The 26,164-nt window shown below is 39.4% G+C and overlaps 1 protein-coding gene across 1 annotated transcript in view; it reads left to right on the top strand.

Annotated features, from left to right (window-relative positions):
• Positions 1-26,164, top strand: part of LOC124160076 (vesicular glutamate transporter 1-like) — a 69,094-nt gene that overhangs the window by 36,587 nt on the left and 6,343 nt on the right. Inside the window, exons 3-8 of the mRNA XM_046535794.1 lie at positions 2,593-2,829; positions 3,349-3,523; positions 8,290-8,423; positions 10,610-10,727; positions 14,034-14,343; positions 21,597-21,717. Of these exons, the coding sequence (XP_046391750.1) occupies positions 2,593-2,829; positions 3,349-3,523; positions 8,290-8,423; positions 10,610-10,727; positions 14,034-14,343; positions 21,597-21,717 (1,095 nt within the window). The remainder of the gene's footprint in view (positions 1-2,592; positions 2,830-3,348; positions 3,524-8,289; positions 8,424-10,609; positions 10,728-14,033; positions 14,344-21,596; positions 21,718-26,164) is intronic.

Raw genomic sequence — 26,164 nt, 5'->3', positions numbered from 1 at the left:
TTTGTTGGCATTCAAAATTTTGAGGTAGAAATTCTGATGGGATGTCAATTGATTTGGAATGAATTGGCCTCAGTAATATGGAATTGATTGACCAGGCATTGCAATTACTTCCAAGATGGCAAAGTGGCAAAATAAGGTTCCAAAAGGTTACAATTGCCAACATTCTTGGTACGTATGTATATAGTAGTGGGCACAACTCGCTCCCTTCCCCTTGGGTTCCAACCTTGGCCTTCCCCATGACATTTGACCATGGATGATGAGTTGGAGTCCCTGTCACTAGGTAAAGGAGTTGCTGTTCGGCAGTGGTGGATTGTTAAAAAACCGTACGATCGATGAGCGAGTGACGCCCCGCCACAAGCAGGCTTTTGTTGCGCAAATGAATAAGGGCACAGGCATAGTTCCCCGGGTTCTCTATCAACCACATCACTACTCTGAGAGAGGCAATCGTACGTAGGAAGTTTGCCAATTTTAAAAAGAATATGTCCTGTTCACAACACAATTTAATAAAAAAATAAAGAAGAAAGAAAAAAAATCCTTTTCCAAACTCGGCGTCACCTTCAACAGACAAAAATTAACCCTTAAAAAATGGCGTCACCTCTAATACAGCAAAAAGGAACTCTTATAATGGCATCACCTTCAACAAGATAATTTAAACAAAATATTAAATGACGACAAGGCACAGGATGTCGCCTTCAAGTAAGGCTTGTAATTGATACACTTTTGAGATAGAAAGTTGCAGTAATAGTCCACTAAATTTGGTCCTTTTTTGAGAATTTAATGACCGGGGTTACAAGATACTGAGAGTGGTTTCGAATTTTTAAGATACACTAAACTAAAAAAAATGCGTAGGGAGTCAATGGCTATTAAAATGTGGGAACCATAAGAACATGTGACGACAGGAGTTCGCACGAAGTTTTGTTGAGCACGAACAAATCCTCCAGGAATCATGGGTGTCGGATGAAGAGCCGAAGAAGCAATGACATCTGCTCCCAAAATTGCCCGGAACCTCCTCCTCCACTGGATTCGGCTCGCTCTTGTAAAGGTCGCTTTCCTGCACCTCGACTGGCTGTCCTCAGTCCCACTGTGAAGGTGGACTCCCACTGCAAGTGTAGAACCACCCGGCAGTATGCAATCCAATCAGGTCTCTCTCTCTCTCTCTACCTTCCTTACATTCCTATGAGGATCTCCCATTATTCCCCACTTTTTCTGTCGTCTGCTTTTTTTTCGATGTTCTTTTTTTTTTTGGGGAGTTTAAATACAGACGACTCACTCGGACCATCACAATATATCCTTGTTGATGTGCCTCCTATGTGACCTTTATTGCTAAAAATTCACCATCAAGTTGTTGGGCTTTGAAATTGACCAAAACTTAACTTGGGAGCCAAATGTATTTGGTGCACTGATAAAACTTTAAAACCATGCTTATGTTATGTTAACTCTAACTTTTGATTCCAAACAAGTTTCTTCCTTGTGCATACGTTGTCTTGCTTCACTGCCATATCAATTATGGCATCAAGCAAGGGGGTCATTATTCATCCAACAGAAGTCAATTTATTTTGCCAAAAAAGGCAGAATTATCTGTTTTTCTCTCCCAAGGAATTATTGTCATCCTCTTATCAGTGAGCTTGGTACTTTGGCTCTGCACAGCTTTTACATGTATGTACCTACATTGATGCTTGAAATCTAATTGTAAGAGAAAACCCATTCCAAATTTGCCATGGTCATACCTAGGTGTGAGGATAAGGATATATACCCTTTAAGCCCGACTGCCACTTGTCCAAAAATAGCAATCCTTTTAATATTATAAAAATATATCCTTTCAATGAATATGTAGTCCCAAAAGCTTGCCATTTAAACCAGTGTTGGTTCCAGGGTCCTGTGAAAAGCTTGAAATTCTTTGAATGGTTTTTTTTTTAATATGAAAAAATTGTGCTGTCGTTTTTCTATCAATCTCTAAGTTTTTTTGTGTGCCCACCCTAGGGCAAGAAGAAGTTCCTTTATATCATTTATATATTTATATTTATATATATGATTGATGGATATTGTGAGCGAGCTTATCTTGCCTCCTTGTGACGAGAAAATTGAAGGTAGCAGCAATTGAGCATATCCTAAGTTGAGACCTTGAAATCTATTGCCAGAGGGTAACGGTGATCCAATCAATTTGGGATGGATCAACAAAAGAGACTATAGAGATTGGATGTTAGAGTTGAAGAATTACAACTAAGATATCAGTTACTCAATCAGGAGCTCTTTGAATCAGATTCTGAAAATATGTAATTCAGGTTGCCAGAGGTAGGTGAGTCCCTGCTGGTCAAAAGGGGCTCCACCCCAACAATCAGGGCTTGATCAATCCTGGCTCTCCTGACGCCAGCTTTCAACAGTCACTTCAAACCAGCAACATCAGTGGCCAAGAGCATGGGCGTGAAAGGGCCCAAGAGAGGGCCTTCAATTTTCTTGTGCATTGGCAAACCCGAGAGAGAAGTTCATGATTAATCACACATTAATGGAGACTATAAAAAATTGCATTTGCGTTATGTCTGGTGAGTGTAAATATGTATAATGGTATACTTATTACTATCGCTGTGACGACAGAGGCAGGACTTTGACTGGGACTTGCCGACTCGTGGCTTGCTGCTGAGCTCCTTCTTCTACGGCTACGTGGTGACGCAGATCCCTGGGGGGTGGCTGGCCACTCGCTTTGGTGGGGGCGCCAGGGTGTATGGTGCTGGCGTGGTCGCAACGGCTCTGCTCACCCTGCTCACTCCACCCGTTGCGCGATCATCACTCACTGCGCTCTTCGTGCTCAGAGTGGTCGAGGGCTTCTGCGAGGTGAGCAAGTGACTCATTATCTCTCCATCAATGCAGCACAAGTGGTGTTGAATCATTGCAGTCTCTGATTTAGACCACAGACAGACCAAAAGGGCAATTGCAATAATATAATGCATTGGTGTGCCTGTGGAGAGTCATTCTATTTGGGAATTCAAGGATTGCAAGTTGGGATATCTGACACAGCAGGCTTTGAAAATAGAAGACAAGTCACATATCAAAACCTTGGTTGTATTTGAACATATCAACCATTGCAAAGCCTGACAAGTATTCTTGAATGTTCTCATGTCCTCATTTTTCTGCATAATGTGTACATGCTTCCATGGGTTTACAAGCTTGCTATCGTCCCTGTGGAGGCTACTTTTGCTGATTTCAATGTAGATTCCTAGTTGGAAGCTGTGGGTGGGAGGGCTGGAAGCATGACTGGAGCGAAGGGGGACTAAGGGATCTGATCTCAAGTGCTCCTCTTTTGATGGCCTACACGTGTGATTGATTTGTCCTGTGCATCCTGTTGACCGGCAGGGCGTGACGTTTCCGTCGATCCATGCAGTGTGGAGCCAGTGGGCGCCGCCGCTGGAGCGCAGTCGCCTCGCCACCATTGCCTTTTCGGGCAGCTACTTTGGTACGGTCATCTCCCTTCCACTCTCCTCCATCCTCGCCAATGCCTTTGGCTGGGAGGCTATCTTCTATGTCTTTGGTGAGTAGTACTCAATCATGGTATGAAAACACCATTTGACTGTTTTATCTTGATGGAATGAAGTGAAAACTTTTTCTCATAGAATGAAAAATTTAATGTATGACTAGTTTTTTTACTGTGTCCTCTTGAGATGTAAAAATAGGAATGTAAGATTTTGTCTCGAAGAAATGGGTTCAGCAAAGATACAATAAGTGAACAAGCTAGGAGTTCAGTTTAAATGATTTAATTGAATGAATAGAGAGAACTGAAGTGAAGGAACACACAGAATACAACTGCACTGTGGGCCGTCTCATGCCTGTTGAGTCTTCAGCGCCCCCACGCATCATCAGCAGATTCACTTCCCTCCCCAACCACTCGTGATTCGTGAATGAGCACTTATCGCTCCCTGTCTTCCACTCTGGAATTCCAACAACTCTCAAGAGTGGACACCAGGGTGGATTGGAACAATTGATTTGTTTCAAATCCATCTGGCCCACATGAAAAAGTTGTGGGACTGATCAAAAATAAGGCTTAAAATTTTTTGAGACCTCTAGGTGAACCCCTGATGCTATTGTATCAAGCGGTGCATTGTCAGAGTGTCTGCAAAAATCCGTTCCTTTGAAAATTTGATGGCATAGGTTCAAGCACTAGGACATCATGGTTGTGGCAGTCTTCAAGCAAGTAGCCAATTAGTTCTCAAATTCGGGACCCTTTTCGTCTGCACTCCCAATTTTTATGTCACAATGCTGAGACAACTTGGTCTGGTTGGAGCCAATAGACCGCTTTAAGGGACATTGTAATTGTGATTGTAGCCAACGGATGATGCCTCCTTTCTGGGCGGTATTCACTTGCTGCCATCATAAACAATTCCTTTTGAATTTGGTGTATTTACTTTTTCTTTGCATAGGAATCAAGAATTGCAGATTTTTACAACTTTTGCTGATCCTCCTGCAGGGGAGGCAAATCCCCACAAAGTGGGACCCCGGTTTTGCTTCTTCTTCAACTATGTAACACTGCATGTTCCTAATCCCCTAACCTTTCATTGATAAGCTCTCTTGCCTGTTTTCATCAATATAAATGAATAGTCTTTCATTCCATCTAAATGGAGCCCTTTGATTCCTCTTTTTTTGTTTTCACAGTATCTAATATCTTTTTCTGTCTGCGTAAATAACTCCAGTTCACTACCTTGGGTGTATCTTCAACTACTACTACTACTACTACGCATTCATTATTACCTTCCGCCATCTGCCGATTTATATTATCAAAGAAGACTAGGTAGCATGTGCGAAAATTTTGCACTTTCACACTATCAGAGAATATTAGTGTTAAGGAAACGGAATAATTGTGTTTTAAATAGAAAAGAAGGTGCATCATAAAGTACTTTCTTTACTCTTGTTTTCTTGCAAAAATAAAAAAAAATATGAATACATTACAGACAAGAGAGTTTGGTACTGGGAGGAACAATCATGATGTCTGTTACTGAAATATGGCACGCAATTTATAAAAAACTGCTTTAAAGACAATATTAGAAGTAACAATGTTGTCATTTGTAACTTTTTGATGGTGAGTTTCTTTAACACAAATATAAATATTTTTATTAATTTGTGATAAACATTATCTTTTAAGTTCCTTACACACGAGGTCTCTTACAGAGAACATTTAACATTCTTTGGTCTTCTTAGATTCTATTTTTAATATTTTTGCCAGCTTATGTTATGTTTCTTCGGTTAACTTCTGGATTTTATGAATTTTTAAACCTATTTTTGAAGTTTAGAAAACAAAAAAATGTGTGGAGTCCGTATACCTTGAGTGAGTGATTGATATGGAAAAATCAAAACTTTTAAGTCAAATTAAAGGGTGAATAGTGAAATTTGAGATTCAGATTGTATTTTTCATCAGAAGCCAGTGATTAAACTTTTAAAATTAGATCTCATTTATCACTGTGGGTGCAGTATTAACAGGGCATATACTGAATGACGGACAAAGACCTTTCTGTATTAATATAGTTCATATAGGTTGAGGGCTGCCCTCCTAGCAGCACACACAGCATGAATTTTTCCACATTGGTGATGTGGAAGGGGGGGGGGGGAATCGGTAGGGGGGTGGGGAGGGTACGTACATGACCGGCCTATCCGCCCCACTGCATGGGCATTGGAATATTTTATTTGCGGTTGCATGCATAAATTTGGCATTTTGTAGCATAACGGTGGCAGATACGTCAAAATGCAAAATTTTTTATCTTATGAGCAATAACTAGGAAAAATGTATAAGAAATGATCATAAAAAATTTAATAGTTTGTTCTTGGACCCTCCCCTCCATAAATCCCAATTGAGCAAGGGTCATGGGTTCACGTAGAGGTCTCAATTTTTTAAGATTTTTTTTTAGATCAGTCCCAATACTTTTTTTCACTGGGCCAGATGGATTTGAAAAAAAACATTGATTTTTCCAATCCGCCATGGTGCACACCCCTCGGGCCACTGCTGTACCATTCATGCTCACCTCTCGAGGTGACAAAGCTGTCAAAACACACCCATTGGTTGTTGGTGGTTGCCTCAAGCCTGAGACCAAATACATAAATGTGCTATCATTCCTTTCAGCAGCCAAATTCAAATGGGTCTCATGTTAGACCTGTCTGTAAAAAGAAAATGAGTTGACTCAGCAGGTTTTATTTACCTTCTAAGATATTCATAGGGTCTAAAGCTGATGAGAGGGAATATAATTAGAAATCTTGAAAATCACCATTTGTGCCCAAAAAATTGCAAATGTGTTTATATTTTCTCTTGATCAGCAAATACCTAGCCATCCATGACAATGCTGGAAATGTTGAGAGCAAATTTTGGACCTATGTTTCTATGTTTCATTTTCTTTCTTTGGCTGAGAATATGACGTTGGACAAATTCACTGGTTTATGTGCACTGAAGGTGTGAGCAGGGCAGAGAAGGCAGTAAAGTAGAGACTGCATCCCTTGCCTGCATCTCACTTAGGACTTTTGCATTTCTTGATGATGATCAAAGATGGGTTAAGTGGACCAAAAAAAGGAACTCAGGCTCAATTGAATTTACCGTTTAAAATTTGTAAAACTTAAAAAATTACTAGATACAGTTACGTCATCATCACCAACTGCTTTTCTGCCTTTCATCAGCAAGTACCAAACATCAAAGTTGTCCCCAACTCCTCCCATCCCATGCCTCCTCCTTGGTTTTTACACATACATATTTATGTACAGTAAAACCTCTTTACGTACATCATAATGAAGGGTACCAAAATTTGGACAATTTGATGCATGGAGGTTCACTATGGATAGGTTTTCGTGATATGCACCATTTTTTCATTTCCTTTGGAAATGAAAAGTACTGGTGTCTTTTAAACCATTGTATTTATGTGTTTAAATAAACATGCATGCATTAGTGAACATACATTTATTATTTAATAATTCCAGAAAGCGAGTGCTATTGCGTGATTTTTACCATGATTCAAGAGGAAATGATGTTATGTCTTTATTCAACAGTCACTTTAAATGATTAGGATAGTTGGATATCTTTTTTTTATTTACTGTTAGGTATGCTATGGTAAAACAATAAGGGTGAAACATTTATTGCTGAAAATGTCATATATATGTAATCGCGACTTCATTAATGGTCTCTAGTTGTCTTGGTACGATTTGCGGAGGTAGTTTGGCCATCTCAGGGGTGTCTCCTTGGTATGATAAGTGGAGGTTTTATGAGATAAAGAGGTTCACTACAAAGAGGTTTGCCTATAAATTTACATGTAAATCTGACGGGACTGTAAGAGTGGTTTGAAGTATGAAGGTTTATGATGTAAAGAGGTTCACTACATGGAGGTATTACTGTACTTCCTTTTTAACCTCTCTGCATCTGTCATCTTCAGCCTCCTTCCTCTCCTCAATTGTCTCCTTCCACTGCTCCCTCGACTGATTTATTTAAAATCCCCTTAAAATATGCCACATCCATTTCACACTTCTCTTCATTACAGTTCTCAATACATACATATTGTTCTCTCCTCCCCAACTCAGCACTTCCTCATTCCTCACTTCATCCACCCACCCTCTCTCCACACCCACATCTCATAAGCATTTATCCCATCCCCATCTCATCTCTCCAAGGTCAGTTTTTTTAACACAACACTTCACACAAATAGCATTTCACCAGTAGAAGCACAGTTACAGTTTCCAAAGTCTGTAAAACCTTTTGAAAACCGTCAGCGATAATCATTTTGCTCCTAAACTTACAAAATTTCAAGTGAGTGTTATAAAATGCATTGAATAAAATTTAATCCGCAAGATTTGACCAAATTTTGAAAAACAACAGAAAATTAACCAATAGCATAATGAAATAACAAAAAATATGCCGAAATAAGTTATTCACTCTAAAAAGAATAAAATAGTAACAGTACAATGCACTGAAAATTTATTTAGACGCATGCATAGATGTTTTTGGTTTTGAAGTCTATAAAATTTACATGTGGGCCAAGGCAGGGTGTTTCACTTTTTTCTTTTCAGTTCAAATAAGAATGTGGGTTTTTGAATTATTTTTTTACTGTGATATTTTCACAATGCAATAAGTAGGCTTGCAGGGAGATCGAAAAATTCAAAATTGCCTATTCAAATAGATTTGGAAATTCTTGCTTTTGAAAAAGTGATTATGTATTATATTTCATGTTATTTAAGATGAAGTATTATGAACATGTACTGTGGTCCCTTGGGTGTTTACTCTGGTGATTGTTGCAGAAGCAGTGAGCGTGTTCTGTGTGTATTTTGTGGGAACAGGTGTTATTGGATTGATTTGGTCTGCCCTGTGGTTCTGGCTGGTATATGAACGACCGCACCTGGACCCAAGAATTTCCAAAGAAGAGTTGGCATTCATCGAGGATTCACTAGGAGGGAAACAGAGTTTGGAAACGGTGAGTTGGTTTCCCTTGAAGTGCCTGATCAATATTCTTTTGGAAAAACACCGCCAAAGTTCTATCAAAATTTTATTGACCTGTATTTTTATTGAATGTTATTGCCAAGTCTGGCAAATTATCTGGTTTTTGTGTTCAGTCAGGACTTTAATTAACTCAATGAAAACCTTTGGTGAGGCTTAGTGGGTGGCCCAAAGTCATTGTAAGTTTAGGTTAAGTAATTTTAAAAAAGGACATCCCTTCCTATGTTATAGTAAAAATAATGGTGAAATTGAAAAAAGATATGGAACCTAATTAGTGCTTGAAAATGGATAGAAGGTACATACCACGTACGCAATAGCTCTGTGAAAATGATGACATCATAGATGAAAAGGAAAGTCTCATTTTGCCTGAACACCCACCCGATGGAGGTGAATGTACGTTTGGGCTGCATTGCCAAGACTTTGAGGGACTCGCATAAGTGTCTCAGAAAGACAGTTTTTAAAGGGGCAGAAAAACCTATCCAATTCTCATGAATGTGTTAAATTTAATATATGAAATTGGAAGAAGAGAAAAATTTACTGAACTACTTACTTCTGCTATCCACTACACTCGACAACAAGCCATGAAAACAAATTATTTAGCTTGTTGGCCATTTCAGAGCATGCATGGAGTGAGGCAGGTCATACGATTGATTTTTAACAGATATTGGTAAAGGAGAGGTGCTTCTATCCATGGCAGATTAGAGAGACCTTGGCAATGCACAAGATTGAAAATTTCAACAGAGACGATGGCTACCCCATTAGTTACTCGTGGAAGAGACTCAATGCATGACGTGGAAGAGATTCCACAGAGTAGCCAACCAGCATTCTGTGGAACGATAGAAAGCACTATACAAATAAGCTGGCGAAATAACGAGCTTCTCACCTACGACCTGAAGATGTTATGTAACAGGATGGCTTTTGAAACGCTCGTCACTCACAACTCATGGCTGGAGTACCTTGAAAACAGCACTCATCATGAACATTGCCTTGGAAACCTTTGCAGCAATCTGTTTTTACTTTTATCACGAGAGTAATGATGGCTGGCCATTTTCGGACTATGGTCTTCATTCAGCCACTATATTTGCCCAAAAATACTTTTTTATTGTTATGCTAGCTCTGTACTAAGATAGGTTCATAGATGAAATTGAACACACCAAATCGGAGGAAAAGCTATGGTAATACATTTAACAAAGCGTTTAATGATTATAAAGCAATATAAATTAATTACAAAAACATTTTTAATTTTAACTTAACGTTCACACAATAAAAAACTTTTTTCTAGATTAGATGCCCCTAGGTATGTGATGAATTGGCTATTATATCTTGATATTTGTTTTAATAGCTACAAATTAGATGGGGGAAAATGCTGTTATGGACTTCAAAAGTGTTGTGTCATAAAAAAATTAAACAAAAGAAAAACCATTAACAAAATCATCAAGTAAGCATAAAACTTGTGCATTGCTGAAGACAGTACAATTGTCCATATGGACAATTGTACTGTCTTCTGCAATGTTGTTGCACTAATTGCATAGTTATGGAACAAGGGGCATGCTTACTTTCAAGCACATTTTCCTGCTTTTGAGTTGCACAATTTATCAAAAAGGTGCCAAACCTCTGCAAACATCCATTGTAATGGTGCCTGAGTTTTGATCATCACATTTGTGGCCTTAGAATAACTAACAACAATAGAAAAACTCAAATTTTGATTAGGAGCAGATGTGCAGGTGGCAGTCCATTTTTGTAGATGATACTTTTGACCAATCGTACATAGTACAAAATATGTACTCACTTTTCCACTCTGAGGAATTCTTGAGTGAAATGCAACATTTTGTGTCTCTCATCTAGAATATATTTATGTACAAGCGTAGCAATACTATCTTCTTTGGGATGATTCAAAGAAAAATACAACTTTCATTGCTCTCTCAGTGGGAACAATTGGGGAGGCCAGATGAAGAGTATGAGGATAATGAGACATATGTCTTATACCATTATTGCCAAACATGTGGTTGGTGGTCATTGATAATCTAATGATACAATTTACTATAAGTTGATTTAGCTGATGGTAATGTAATCATGGCTGATAGGAATTGCAGCAATGCAAATTCACCTGATAATTTTAATTGGAAAACATATGCTTACTCTTTGTTTGCCATATTTTTACAGCACCATCCTTGGAGGAAGTTTATGACATCGCTTCCAGTCTGGTCCATTGTCATGGCCCATTTCAGTGAAAATTGGGGCTTTTACACCCTTCTCACTCAGCTGCCCACCTTCATGAAAGGTAAATGCACAGCAGCGGCGGCTGGTGGTAATTTATCTAGGGTGTGCATTAGAGCAGATATAGGATGATTTAATTATATTATGTTAATCCTAATCCATGAGCGTCATATTTCGTTGCAATAGAATACATAGCAAGCAAAACATATCACTGGTAAACTCTACCCTTAAAATTGCATGAACAGAAATAATATTAGCATGTATGAAAATAATTATTCTCAACACACCTTTACAAGTGACGGTAGTTGAAATTCATTCTCTTTTCCTTACACCCTTTGAGGAAGTAGTGTAGAAAACGGCTATACAGATGGCTCTGTAGACGGACTAGGATCCTGGGCGCAGGTAGTGTAGGTGGCGGCTACACCACTACACTACCTGCTAGTCAGTCACCAAAAACATGCGCGTGCGCATTCGCATGGTTTTGAGTCTGCTCCCATCGCCCCTTTGAACAGCACATACCCCCCCGCTTACCTCGTACAGAGCGAAAATGCGCCCGGCATGATGCCACGGGATCGCACACTTGAAGAGCGGTGAATTCGAAAAGGAGATAGCTGTAGCGTTCGGAGGCTCATGTTTCTTGCATATGCAGACAGTACTTTTATCCTTCGCGTTGCAAAGGAATAGTTTTCTTTTATAATTTATTCATCTTTGGGTGTGCACTTGCTAACATGCGTATACGCACGCGCTGCCACTGATGCACAGCATTTCATAACATAATCTGTTTATTCTATGATATATGTAATACTTTTAAATATAGTTTTTGTTGAGTTTGGGGAAACATTTAATATAATAGTAAAAACACAAATTTAATGGCTCAAAGACTTTCTTGGCATTAACTTATATGATGCCTGCATTTTGTGGCTATAGGTCTGCCTCTGTTGGTTTTTTTGACTGCAGCAGTCTTGTTGACAATCCTTCTGTGATGAATTTAGCGAAATAGTTTACCATCCAGATGATTCTTGCAATTCCCTTAAAGTCCCCAGGGGGTGGGAATTCTCGTATAGCCTTTGTCAGCCCTTGATCCACATTCACTCCTTAGGCGGAAACTGAATGTCGGAGGAAAGAAATTTCACATACCTACAGCAAATTTTACCTTTTTTGTATTCACAGTTAAACCTTCCATTCTCAGCCTGGTGAAGATCTCTTGCAAATGTTGCCTGTGGGCGTGAAAGGTTTCCGAATATATGATTCCACATCATCCAAACACATAGTTGGGCACAAAACGATACTTAACATCGTAAAACACTTGATCTAATAATCTCATCAGTACCTGAGCCCCTGCGACTGGCCTATAGGGCACCCGTTTGAATTGATACAGATTCCAAGCATTCATGCAGAAACTATCAAGTGCTTACTTGATTCTGCCAGGGGGGGGGGGATTTGGTAATAGGCTGAATTGAGGTCGATTGTGATGGAATACTTAGACCTTCCAAACCAGTCGAAAGCTGAATTTATATTCAGTAAGGGTACTGACTCTAACCGGAGCTTTGCATTCAACCTAATCCAATGGTCCACGACCATTCTGAAGTCTCCCTCACCCTTTGGGACTAAGAAACAAGGGGATGCTGAGATTGACCTTTCAATGGCACCTTTGTCACGGCGCTCATTAATCTCCTTACGTAAAATCTCCAACTTCGGGGGCTTAACTGATAGGGGTGGCTTTTCACTGGTGTAGGAACATCCAGGAGAATTTCATATTGAATCAGTTTGGTCTCACCCAAACTCCTTGTGAGTGCTTGATTAGGAGCGGATGTGGTGGCAGTCCATTTTTGTAGATGGTACTTTTCAATTCAAATTCATGGTTTTTAAATTTTTTTTGGTAATGAAGGAAAGTATTTGTATTTTTATATTTCAAGGGGGGATCCGGACCCGCAAAAATACTAAAACACAATTACTTTCCGCTCGCTAAGAGTTAGAAAACTTTTTGAAGTTGGAACTGCATATGAATGCAATTTCTGATTCAGGCGATAATCTAAAAGCTCCTCTTGCAAATCCCTATTGAAGTCTTCAACGGAGATGTGTTCGGAGGTCATACGGTGAGAATCAGCTGTAATGTTATGTTCCTCTTGCACTTCATTATTCTCCCCTTCCTTATTAATAATTTTCTTCTTCTAATATTTCCATGTTAATATAAAAATTTCAGAAACATTGGAAAACTTTTCAAGATAATCAAATTAATATAAATTAGGAGCTGTATTTGTGTAAATGACTTTTATTCTTTAGAATTATTTATCATTCAAAGTACATAATCACCACAACACAACGATTTTCCTACCTGTGATAGGATATTTAAAGTCCGTTCTTTGTAGCTTTATTGGAGCTCTCACCACTTGTAGCTACCGTACAACACATTCTTTATAATTCTTATATAACGCACAAGTAGTGGTATAAGAGCAGTAACAGATATGCACCGCAATATTTGTTGACAAAACTGTGGATTTTCATGAGGTGCATGCGTAGAGTATGGTTGGGTGTCTGCCGTGACCACACAGGACTTTGTTGGGAGACACTGCATGAGACCACCTCTCCTGCGATCACCTTTACCCCTAACCAATGAACATGTGAGCATCGAAAAGAAAAACAAAACCTGTAGGAGGCGCTAACTTAAAACTAGCACATACCAACTAGAGAGCAATTGATCACACAATGTTGGAATCACTAAGAAAGAACAAATATGAACAACAGAAACTTCAAACAATATTTTTCTTTTTAATTTCATGTGAGCATACGATTGCATACACTATCGATTTCACTCAAACAGAAAAAGGCGAGGAAATCACAATACAAGTGAGAAGTAAGCATTGAATTGTTCGATGCGGGTGGGATTATTAAGGGGTTATGTTTCTAAATTTCATTTTCGAAGGCATAACTACGTAATCATAAAGATGTACACGTAATGCTTTTATATGTGCTGTTATATTTTAGAAGTGTTTTATTTCTTATTTCAGTGTATGTTTCTTGATTCACAATCTTTGCAATAGACTTAAGTAAGGAAAGGGTCACTGTTGTGTGCTTTCCAGATTTGGTCCTTCCTGCATCGAGTGTTAGGGGATTGCTGCATATTGTAATTCCAGAGGACAAGTGTAAATGTAAACACTTTCAATGGTGTAGGAATGATGTATGTGTACTCTCTTGGCTTGCCACCTTGACTTTAATGGTGAATATGTTATATGTATGTATTTGTCCGATCTAAATGGCAAACAGTGAATTGTGATGGGTGCATTATGAGTTTTGATGTACTTTTTATTTCATTGTGTATCATTCATGTTCTGACTTTTGGGGTTTATCATTTTCTTTCTTTATTCTGCAGATACCCTGCACTTTGACTTGAAAAATGCTGGTTTTCTCTCTGCCTTGCCATACCTGGCCATGACCATCGTATTGCAGGCAGCTGGGTACTTAGCCGATTACTTGAGAACGCTCTCGCTGACTGCAAAGAAAGGAAAGATAGTCTCGTACGTTTTGTCGACCACGGGAGTTCGGAAAGTGTTCAACTGCGGTGCATTCTTGTGTCAGACTGTCTTCATGCTGTTGGCCGCGCATTCGCCCTCTCCAGCAGGTGCTGTGGCTGGACTTACTCTCGCTGTTGGCCTTGGCGGATTTGCATGGTCTGGATTCAGGTACCTACCCATGACTTCTCATCACACGTGTAACATCACTAGTGGTGGATGCAGAGAGGGGCTATGGGGCTAATGCACCCCAATTTCTCTGGCATCCAATTTACTCTAGATAAGATGGTAATTCTGCTTGGACCCCTTCTACTGCTCCCCCCACTTCCCAGCCCCACTCCCTTGTCCCGATCCGGGCCAGAGTACCAGACCACTCACTGTATGCACACCTCAAAATGTATGATAATGTGCCAGCTGGGCTTTCTTATCATTGGTAAAGTACTTCTTTAATCTGAATGATGGACAATTTTGTTCCTAATGATAATCACAATATTTCTGAAAGGTTACAAAATACCATAGAAATTGTCAAATATAAAAATGGTAGTACCTTACATTCTTTAAAGTTTCCTTCAGTTTTTGTACATATATGTGCATATATGTCTTCAGTCTCTTCATCTTCGTGGTCAATTGCTGACACTATGGTTTCCACTGGTTTGGTCTTGATCTTATTCATAACTATTTGTTCCTTATACTGAAGAAAGCTTTTCACTCGCATTCCAGAGCTCCCTCTAAGTTTTATACTCATTCCAGCACTACCATTTATGGATCTTGTGTGTATCATTCTGTAGCTTCCACTCCAAAATTCTCCTTCCTCGTGCCAATACGGTGGTTTCCCATTATTTTTTTATTGCCTAAATCGAAAGATTATTACTCCTCGAGTAAGTATTTCATGCTTTTAGATTTTTAAATGATGATATCTATTTTTCGTGATTAAATGAAAAGTGAAAATTTTCAAGTGTACGAAAACGCGATGGCTTAATATGAATGCTGGGAAAAGCCCGTGGTATATGATTCTGGTTCCAGCTGCCACCGTGTGAGGCCACCTTGGTGCGAGGCTATGAGCGCCGATACGATGCTAGTAGGTAGCGCTTGGTTTAACACGTTCCGTTCTCATGACGTAACGTCTACATCATGGCAGTCACTGCCAAGTGGCTGATGACACAAGGGTTACGTCATAATTCCCTTTTGCGTTATATTCCGCCTTGAGCACCAGCCACCGGTGTTAGGGTATGGGAGAGGGTCAGTCACCACTCTTTGCCTGTTTGCCGTGCGGAAAGCTCCGGAAAAATTTTTTTTAGACTTTTTCCGTTTTTTTCTATTTTACCCAGTTTTGCTCTGCTAGGACGTCTTTGGGGGTGGATTTTTACAATCTATTTCATTATTACTTTCATTTTATAATGAAGAAAACAGTATTATATTCTCACAATTGTTCTTATACGTTTTAAAAAAACTTTCACAAATATTCAAAGTGAAATAAAAGAAAGATCCTTTTGCAGTTGACGAGGATAGGTAAGATACTTTATTACAAGGTATTTTACCTTTATTTATGACTTTTCACGAAATGTTTAACATGTGTTAATTTAAATGGTTTTATGAGAAGGAATGGAAATATTTTTCCCCTGTTGTTATTTTAATTTTTAGTGTCAATTAATGCTAACGTGGTAAAATGCTTGGCTGGTTTCGTAATTTTGGACATACTCCAGGTATGTGTAATTCAATCCTTAGGATAAATAATAAATGCTTTCTTTCTTATACCTTTAAAGTTTCCGAGTGAATTTCCTTTGCTATGATTTCATCATGGCAAAATTTATTTACTCTATCATCACTGTGTTTATTTGCTGCTACGCTTGAAATAATAACCATATTTGCATAAATTTTACAATAACTTCAGTGAAGTCCTGGTTCCACATTGCAATTTATTTTTTACTATATGCATTTCATGCACAATAGCTTGACTTCCCCATCCTTACGTTCATTAACATTTGTATTACAGACTCATTACTTGTTTTTTTTCCATAATATTCTAAATCCTTGCAAGCATTTTATTTGGCAAACAAATGAACAGCAAAAAAATGCCAAAGAGAGCATCTTACCCTAACCCAGTCTCATGCCGCCGAACTCGGAGAAACAGATCCGGCCCACTGATACCCAGTGAGAAATGGGTGGTGGAATCCACGTGGAACCCACGTGGAGAATTAACGTGGATACCACGTGTTTTTGGTTGTGGAATCAACGTGGAACCCACGTGGAAATTTGGTGGAAAAATTAAAACAGCAGTTGGTGCTGTCCTAAAACCATTAAAACCTCAACCACTCTATATCTAAACCTTCTATATATGTGTCTACGATTTTTCATGTGCTCTCATGGCTGCCTTTCCACGAATTATATAAAAATAGAATGTGCGATACATTTTCACATAACTAGCGTGGTTTCAGGATGATAAATGACGCAATGTCACCAGAGAGTTAAGTTTCACAAATTAGAAATTCTGTTTAACATTTTATGATAATCACCACAAATCCACTTGAAATCAACGTGGATTCCACGTGGGTCCAACCACTCAATATCCACCACCACCAAATATCCACCACTCAACGTGGATTCCACGTGGGTTCCACGTGGATTCCACCACCCATTTCTCACTGGGTATATACATCCAAGGATATAGAATGGGCAATGCGTGTCCTGAAGGAAAATTACTAGATGGAAATATTTAAATATAGAAGAATTTCCCCACTTTTTGGCCTAATTTTTCATAATAGAATTATCAAAATTTCTCGTATCTCCGATTATTGAAAGGCTCATCCTTTATATGACTTGCATTGCCTCAGGAGAGAGAAGTCATGTGATCAACTCATGTCAATTCTCCAAGCCCTTCAAATCAACGAGAACCTATCTACGTTCTCCGACTCTAACACCCCTCTGACCAACTGATTATTCAAAATTAGCCCGGTTATATCCATCATCGAAACAATGGACAAAGTAGTGACCCCCTCACATGACCTGAGCTTGGAAGAGTCTATGGTTCCATGAAGTGCTTGGCTGGGATATAGTGAATATATGAGGGGAAAATACTACAGGTACGCAATAAAGTGGTATATGTTGACGGAAGCAAAGCGTTTGGTGCTGCAAGTCTTCAAATACCAAGCATCTTCCAACTCAGAAGTGTCTGGAAAAGGGCATTTGGAGAAGATGATGGAGGATCATTTAGACTGCGGCAAATCCTTTTATATATATAACTTTCTAACAGCGCAGCCAGTTCTAGATTCCATCCAAATGGAAAAATTAACATGATGGGGACACTGAGGAGAGGCAAGAAAAGTATTCCTCCTGCTATGCTCTCCCAGGAATTAAAGGAAGGTGAGATGGTGGAGGCATTTTCTGAGAATGAAATCTGTATCCTAAGGTGGAAGGATAAGAGGGAAGTGCGGATGATCAGCACTGAATTCAGTGCAAAAAATTATTGAATCCATGAAAAGACGAGGGTGCACACCAAGAAAGCCACAGGTGATGGTTGAATACAACAATTACATGAGTGGCATCGATCATAGGGATCAAATGATGTCTTACTTTCCCATTGAATGGAAATCCATCAAATGGTACTAAAAATTGGAATCCATCAACTGAAATTACTGTTACTGAACCGTTATCTTTTATTCACAGAAAATTTTTGGAAAATTCCTCTCATCAACTTTTGAATTCAAATTATAGAATCTCTTATGTCACTATATCTGTGCTTCCGTGACCTTTGACTCCTTAGAAGAGACCGTGATCCTAGCCCACCTCTTCCAAAACCAAGGGCTTATCGGGACCTTTCCCCGATTGTATGAAAAACACGAAAGACAGAAAAGACAAAAACAGAAGAAATGTGGGCAGTGCTTCAAGAAGAATGTTATAATCTGCCAGGACACATCATATATTATAGCCCTACTTCATTCCAATAAAGTAAAATGGATTAAACTTATAAATTTCTCTGAGCTCTGGGGGGGTTTTTATCCCCCAAAACCCCCCCCCTCGCTGCACCACTGATACTCGCAATATTTACTTTAGCGCAAGAAAACATTTAAAATCGTATTTAAATGTATCATTTCCGGATTAAAAAATTAATATTAGCTGCACAACTATTTTCATTAGTTTTTTCCAGAAAGTGATAAAGTCTGAATGGGTTTTCGCCGCACTGCTGACAAAGAGCAAAGAAATGGCAGAAACATATAGGTGTGTTGCGGGAAGGTATCACAAATTTGGCAGGATACTTAGAAAATTTTAATTTCAAATTTTTAACAAATGAAGGGTTACTTTTGGAAAAAAGTGTGAAACATGTACCCAGCATCTCAAGTCATAAGATCACGTCGTTAAAATAATAATAAAAAAATACAAATTTTTGCCAAAAAGTCAGCCGCAGGGTATTTTCTCAAATAAACAGTCAGCACAGAATGTGTTAGATAAGGATTATTAATACCCTATCAAACGAAGGAAACTTTCTGACCTTAGGCAGTTTTAATAGGTGATTATTAAGAGACGTTTCCCTGAGCTCTGTGCCTCATGCATGCATTGGTAATCTCAGACGATGGAAAAATCCTATCTAATCGTATAGCATCTAGGTTCCTGTGAGGTCCCTACGACGTGGAGTGGAATTGCATGGGCACCAATCTGGCCTTTTTCAAATGAGGTTAAAATTGACCATTGCCATTCGTCTAAACTGGAATTTCTAAAACCAAATAATTTGTATGTATATAATGAATACACTAATGGTGGGTAACGAATCGCAATCAATGCCTTTTGTTTTCTTCGATGAAGGAAACTACCCTATTCATTAAGCTGATTCTTCATACACACCAAGGTGCATTATTTTCATTTCGACCCTCAAGTTTGCAAGCCTAAGTGGGTATTAGTCATTTTGCATACCGTGTTCATGGGTGGTTTGGTCAGGTCGGCTGGTTGGGGATCGATGAGGGCCCCTAGCTCAGGGGGCCCCCAGAGTCCTCTGGATTGTCAATAATACACTACACAGCTCATAACCCTATGAGAGAGTAATGTAGAGAACTGCCATCCAGAGGACACTGGGGTCCTGAGCTTTGATAGATATGTGTATATATCAGTATATTTTGTGGACTACGATGGATCATGTGACTTGCCATTTTTTTCCCTCGTCAACTCTTCCCAAAGTCTCCAGTTCCGTAGCGAAACCGGATATCCCTGCAGAAGTTTCTGGGAGTCAATACCTCAATTTATTCATCGAGAAAAAATATCATGTTACAATGTTTGGGCATAGCTACATATCTCACTTGTCTGAGTTTTTGACTAAGGGGTATCAATGACAGTGGTGCTCAGTGCCACAGACAGCAAGTAGGGAAGGAAGCGTTGTTGTTGGAAGGGGAAGCTACACTTGCCCAGCACAAATATTCTCTATTTTTCCTCACACAGACCACAAAATCCTAACTAGTTCAGTGAATGCTGATTTGGTTGGTGAGAAAGTTTCATCCTCTTTAAAGTGTAAATATGAAACGTGTTTCCAAAAGTGATGTGTAGAAAAGAAATGAGAAGAAGAAAAAACTCTTTTATGCTAATAAAATCTCAAAAAACTCAAGTGCTTGGCTGAACAAGAACAGTAGGTAGTTCCTGGATTGATTTACTACACAATGAGAGTTTAGATACAGATTCAGGTACGTTGGAATATTCCCATTTTCATTTTAATAGTTTAAAAATACCGTCTAGTGACGTGCTTTGAGTCAACGTGATGTGTGGTTCTTTCTTCTCTTCATAATCATATAATTTTAGTTTGTTTTGTACGTATATATAAATTTTTTTGAGCGCTTAGTTTCTATTTTCAATACATCGCACCAAACACAAGCAAAGAAAAGAACGATCTAATATATTGCAAAACCTGCAGTGATACGCCTGATACCAGAGGCCAATCTGAGTTTGGACCAAAGGGGGGGGGGGGGGCGGGAAATGGGGGTCTGTGTCTTACTTGCCGAACGTGGAAATTACTCCCTTTGGCATGTAGGATATGCTTGGGGATATAGGATATTTGAAATATTCAAGACACAAAAGCGGCGGTTTTTGGCTGTGTTTGATAAAGAAAGACACTATAGTATACTGTGCACATGTAGTAGGCCGTTTTGTTAGTAAAAGTTTTATGGTGGTATCTACATCTACATGGTACCCCACAAGCCGTCTCAATAGGCGTGTGGTGGGGGATGTCTGGACACCCACCGTATTCATATAACAAAGAAAAGTTCTAACAAAATTACGCCTAGCATTTATTCAAGTCCTTTGTTGTGCGAAGGAAATAACAAATTCCGGCACCTATCCATTTGCCTAAATAACTCTCTTATTTTATCATTTTTGTGGTACTTGGAAATGTAGTGGGGTTCTAATATGATGATCTCCGTGTGGCTCTTAAAGATGTCTATTCTCAATTGTTCAAACAATCTAAGCCTAGCACGCAGCCTCCAAGCCTCTAGCGGCTCCCAACTGAATTTTGATTCTTATACTCATTGAATGATGAATTTTTTCTGTGATATTACAAAGTGGTCTATGTGCAATATTTATTGGCTGTTGTAGGGTGGCCAGAAAGAAAGATTAATTCATTGCTGATTGGACTTGCTCCCCTCTCCTCTTCAATGAATTTATATTCCTGATCATGGCATCTTGTCTCTTTGAATTGAAGACACGTTTTTGGTGGTTAGCATCACCTGGCTTCCTCTCACCACGGTATGAAAATGGTGACTTTGCCCAGTGAGAAATAGGTGGTGGAATCCACGTGGAACCCACGTGGAGAATTAACGTGGATACCACGTGTTTTTGGTTGTGGAATCAACGTGGAACCCACGTGGAAATTTGGTGGAAAAATTAAAACAGCAGTTGGTGCTGTCCTAAAACCATTATAAACCTCAACCACTCTATATCTAAACCTTCTATATATGTGTCTACGATTTTTCATGTGCTTTCATGGCTGCCTTTCCACGAATTATATAAAAATAGAATGTGCGATACATTTTCACATAACTAGCGTGGTTTCAGGATGATAAATGACGCAATGTCACCAGAGAGTTAAGTTCCACAAATTAGAAATTCTGTTTAACATTTTATGATAATCACCACAAATCCACTTGAAATCAACGTGGATTCCACGTGGGTCCAACCACTCAATATCCACCACCACCAAATATCCACCACTCAACGTGGATTCCACGTGGGTTCCACGTGGATTCCACCACCCATTTCTCACTGGGTGGTGCCTTTGGCTTTTAAAAACGCACATGGTGTTGTCATGAATAAAGTGCTTGAGGCAGAGAACCTATCTTTTCATTCTTCCCGTTCACCAAATTTTCATGCTTCTAACACAAGTTCTCTGTTGTCAGGCTCAGTTCGGGAAGATATGGAAATAACCTGTCTTTGAAATGTATCTCTCATTGCAGTGTTAACCACCTGGATATTGCACCGCAGCATGCAAGCGTTCTAATGGGATTGTCAAACACAGTTGCAACACTGCCTGGAATTATCAGTCCTGCTGTCACTGGTTATATCGTGCAAAATAAGGTGAGTAGGTTGTGTTTACACCGTTGCTACGCTGATGGTTCAAGTCACTATCACTAAAACGCTGACACATAAAAAGAAAAACTCACATGTGAAAACATTAGTGACTTTAACCATTAATAATATGTGCTAACTGCATCATTTTTCCTCATCATTTTGTGTGTATCTATATATATAAAAGAAAGTCGAAAATCGTGTTAGTTAGAACACTTATAACTCGAGAATGGCTGCACCGATTTTAGTGACATTAGGCTCTTTGGATTCGTCTCAGCCCTGGATAACATATAGGACATTAAAAAATAGGAAAAGTTCACAAAAAAAATCAACTTTATCTTAGAGATATGTTTTTAGGAGTTGATTGTTAAGACGGTCAAAAAAATAAGATTTTTTATCGTTTGTACTAATGTATTGACTGATCTTTTTAACAATATTTAAAAAAATTAAAATGTTCAAACATGTTAAAAATATAAAAAGTAATATTAAAATAGTATTAAAATAATTGAATTAGAGGTTAGCTCAGCTCGAATTGAGTTGTCAACAAACACATAACTACCGTGTGTGTAAACAAATCTCCAAGCAATTGTTGATTATCAGTAATGTCCGTGTACTCTGCATGAATTCAAATCTTTTAACTTTGTAATAAACGAAGACGAAGTCACCAACTATCTATCTAAATATTTAAAGTCCTTGGACGCACCTGGCTTACCACAGCACGATTTACAGCTAAAGGTAGGCTCTGTGTTCATGATCTTTCGAAACCTAAACCAACCAAAACTATCCAACGGAACGTGTTTGGTTATTAAAAAAACTGATAATGAAAGAGATTCACGCCACTATACTCAAAGGAAAATTCAAAGATGAGGAAGTTCTCAATCCAAAGATTCCATGATTCCAACTTATATGCCCTTTTGAGCTTAAACGTATTCAATTTCCAATTGGTGTTGCATTCGTGATAACGATGAACAAATCGCATGGTCAGTCTTTCAGTTTTTGTGATGTTTGTTCTCATGTGTCAGTTAAAACCCATGATTTTCTCATGGTAAATAATATGTGGTATGTTTACAAGTCGGTAAACCATCCACTGCATTTCTTCCTTCGCTTCAAGGTCGCAGCTAGGAATTAAGGATAGGCGCAGCTAATACTGGCGGGTCTGTAGGGTATATAAAACTCACCAAGGTAAGCGAGAGGTGTGGGGGCCCTCCCCAGACATTTTTTTAGGATAAAAGGTTCAAAATGGTAGGTTTTGCGGCTGTGTGAACAGTTAAATATTTTGTGACTCATCCGTCCCCCTAATATTAATAACCAAATGTTTTATAAAAAGATTCTCTGAGCTTTTGGGGGGGTTTCAACCCCCCAAAAACCCCCCTCGCTGCGTCCCTGCTTCGCTTTGCTATTTTTATTTAGCTTCATTCACTTTATCTTGCGCCTGATAACAAAACAAAACCTGATGTTTATCAGAAGGCGCTTGACGCAAGACATTAAATCCGAATGTGTAGGGCACACCAAGGTGCGTGCGTGGTGTAGGGCACACTGTACGCATGCAGCACGTTTACTCAGTGCATTTTTTCCAAACATAGGTATGCTTTAAGTCATTTGATACGAATGCTGCTTCATAGGGGCTTTTCTTACACTATTTTGAGCATCAGTCAAGCGTCGGTCTAGCGTTGCGTTAACCTGCCCCGTGAACGAGCCAAGTTTACGGTACGGACTTAAACCTAAAAACATTTATTTTATGGTTAACAACACAAATAGCCAACAACTGAATGCGTATAATTTTTATTTCATCAATATTTTCTCATTTAATTTATAATAAATCAAATATGATTAAAACGATACAGCCCCTCTTTATTTATAAATGGTGCAACTAAACTATAAGTTCATTGAATGTTAGGCGGTACGAAGTTCGCCGGGTCAGCTAGAATACATACAAGCATATGTAATTACAAATCGAAATTGAAACAAAGAGACAGAAACATAAACACAAGACGATGACGCAGAGTGGTGTGGGGATGGAATGAAGGCCGAAAACACATGGAAAAATTTCACCTCGACCGGGAATAGAGCCAAGGACCTTCTGCTTTCCGGGCAGATGCTCAGACCACTGACATATCCAGGCTACCTTATCTCCAGTGTTTGATTCCACATGTTGGTTGTCACGATGGCCTGATATTTACCTCTTTGACCTTTGACCTCAGTCTTAGTCTACGAGGTCAGTTAGTGGATAAGAAGGGTATTTGGACAATACCAATGACTTGGGCACCTTTTAAAACCTATGGATCGACACCTTTATAGGTATGCTATTCTTTTTGCCACCCCTATGACCTTGACTGTGACCTTATTGGGTTAATGGCTGAATTTTTGCAAATAAATGTGTTACTTTCGGGTTTCTTATTTTTTTGTAAATTTTGTAAAATGTAATTTCAGTTTTCTTGTAAATGTCAGTGCAGGGCTTATTCTCAAAAAGCGGTTAAGTAAAAAATATGTAAAACGTTTGAAATCAACAAACCTGAAGAAGATGTAACAGATTACAAAAAATGGAGAAGGTGCCAGACTGGAAAACATTTACTCTCTCGGAGTTTCGAACCCTAGTCTTTCAAAACAAAAATGCAACATGCTACCACTAGACCAAACCGGCTTTGAAGCAGCAAAATTTTTTAATTAAATTCAGGGCGTATATGGACAAAACCCTTCAACAGTATTCCTATCCAAGTGTCCACTTTCAAATAAAAAAGGTTTCATCTTCTTTCTTGACAATCACTTATGCAAAGTCTCCTTGTTAGTGGCAAAGGAAAAATAAATGAAAAAGAAAAGGAGGGAACTCATGGGGAATAGTTATTTCTTTTGAATTTTCAATGGGATGCAGCCCACCTCTATCAAGTGAGAAGAGGAGGAAAAGTGAGGGAAGGGTGCAAAGGAGAGGGTAAAGATGGAGGGAGGAAAAACGGCAGACCGGGATTGGTTGTGCTTTAGTGGGCGCGGTTGTTTCCTGGTGCAGAAAGCGCAGGGAAAGCCCAAATGCACGCCTGCTTCAGGTGCTTCAGCTCTAGGGGGGTGGTACATGGGGTGAGGGAGGCCAATATTCTCATTTAGTAACACTCGTCAAATAGAGCGTTGTGGGAGGAAGCATGTACGGCGACTGGAAGGGAAGCAGAGAGAGAGGGGAAGCACTATTGGGAGCGGAGGAGCGGTGCCCATTCATTCATTCGGATGCACAGGGAGTGGTGGTTAGGTCGATGTAAAAAGCATGGAGGGGCATTTCTGACTCAGCAGTTTATATGAACAATATTTTTCGTCGGTCAAGAAAGGTCTAATACTGAAGGGAGAGGGAAGGCGTGGAATTTATCGGGAAGGGGTTTGGTAATGAGGATGCAACAAGTTTTGCATCTGGCACGGTTAAAAGGTGAGGGCTGTGTTGTGGAATAATGAGATGCACGTAGTGCATAATATAAATGGTAAGTCACTATCGCTAAACTAAACAAAAAAAAGAGACACTCACACGGGAAAATAAAACTTGAAGCTTTCAAAGTACAGAGTGACTTCTTCCTCAGCCTGAGGCAGAATGGGGAGTGCGTTGGACAAGGGGGGAGAGGGGAGAGGTCCATGATTAAAGCACAAATGGTAATATCCACACTATTTTATTTTATTTAACACTTAACCGACCATGGTTTCGACACTTTGTATCAAATTTTTGTGTCAGATTTTATACGAGGGGAGAGGTTTTTGGGGTGAGGTGGCTAGCATGAGACATTCAACCTAGATTTCTTGCAGATGCCAATCCGAGGGTGGGTGTGAGATTGAGGGTGGAGACAGTGGGGGGAGGCAATAACTGATACTTTGAAGCATTCATTGAAGAGGGAGTCACGAGACAAAGAATGTGTGGGGACTGGGAGAGATGCGAGGGGGGATGACGGATAGCAGGAGGTGCGGTGCTTATTTATTCTGAGGTTGAGGGGGGTGGTGCATTGGACTACATAGGAAGCGGGGCAGAAGTCGTGATGGAGGAGGTAAATGATATTGGTGGAAGTGTATATGGTTAGTGGTAGTTTGGTGGGGCCAAGATCCAGCCAGGTATATTGGACCCAAGCAATGCTCGAGCACGACCCTTTTCCAAACCCTTCCTTGGGCTGCCAGAGATAATCCAGGCCCTTGGGAGATGGTCGTCACAGCAGGAGCCCACCCCTACCCATATGACCTGTCGTAATATATTTTTTACTTTGCTAATTCGAATACTTAGAGGTAAATAAATACACTGATCATATTCCTCGCGGTTGAGCGATTAAGAGTGTCTTTTGATTGAGGTTCTATGATGACAAATAAGGATTTTACGAAAACTGTTGGAATTTTAAGCCGATTGCCTCCACAGATTTAAAATGCTGCAATGTTTTGAGGGGATGGGGAAAGAAAGAAACTCTTTTTTCTTCCCCCACTCCACTTTTTAGCTCACCCGCGT

The sequence above is a fragment of the Ischnura elegans genome, chromosome 6, assembly GCF_921293095.1.
Source record: "Ischnura elegans chromosome 6, ioIscEleg1.1, whole genome shotgun sequence".
Classification (NCBI taxonomy): domain Eukaryota; kingdom Metazoa; phylum Arthropoda; class Insecta; order Odonata; family Coenagrionidae; genus Ischnura; species Ischnura elegans.
Note: the sequence above shows the minus strand (reverse complement) of the source record. Positions and strands in the feature narration are given on the sequence as shown.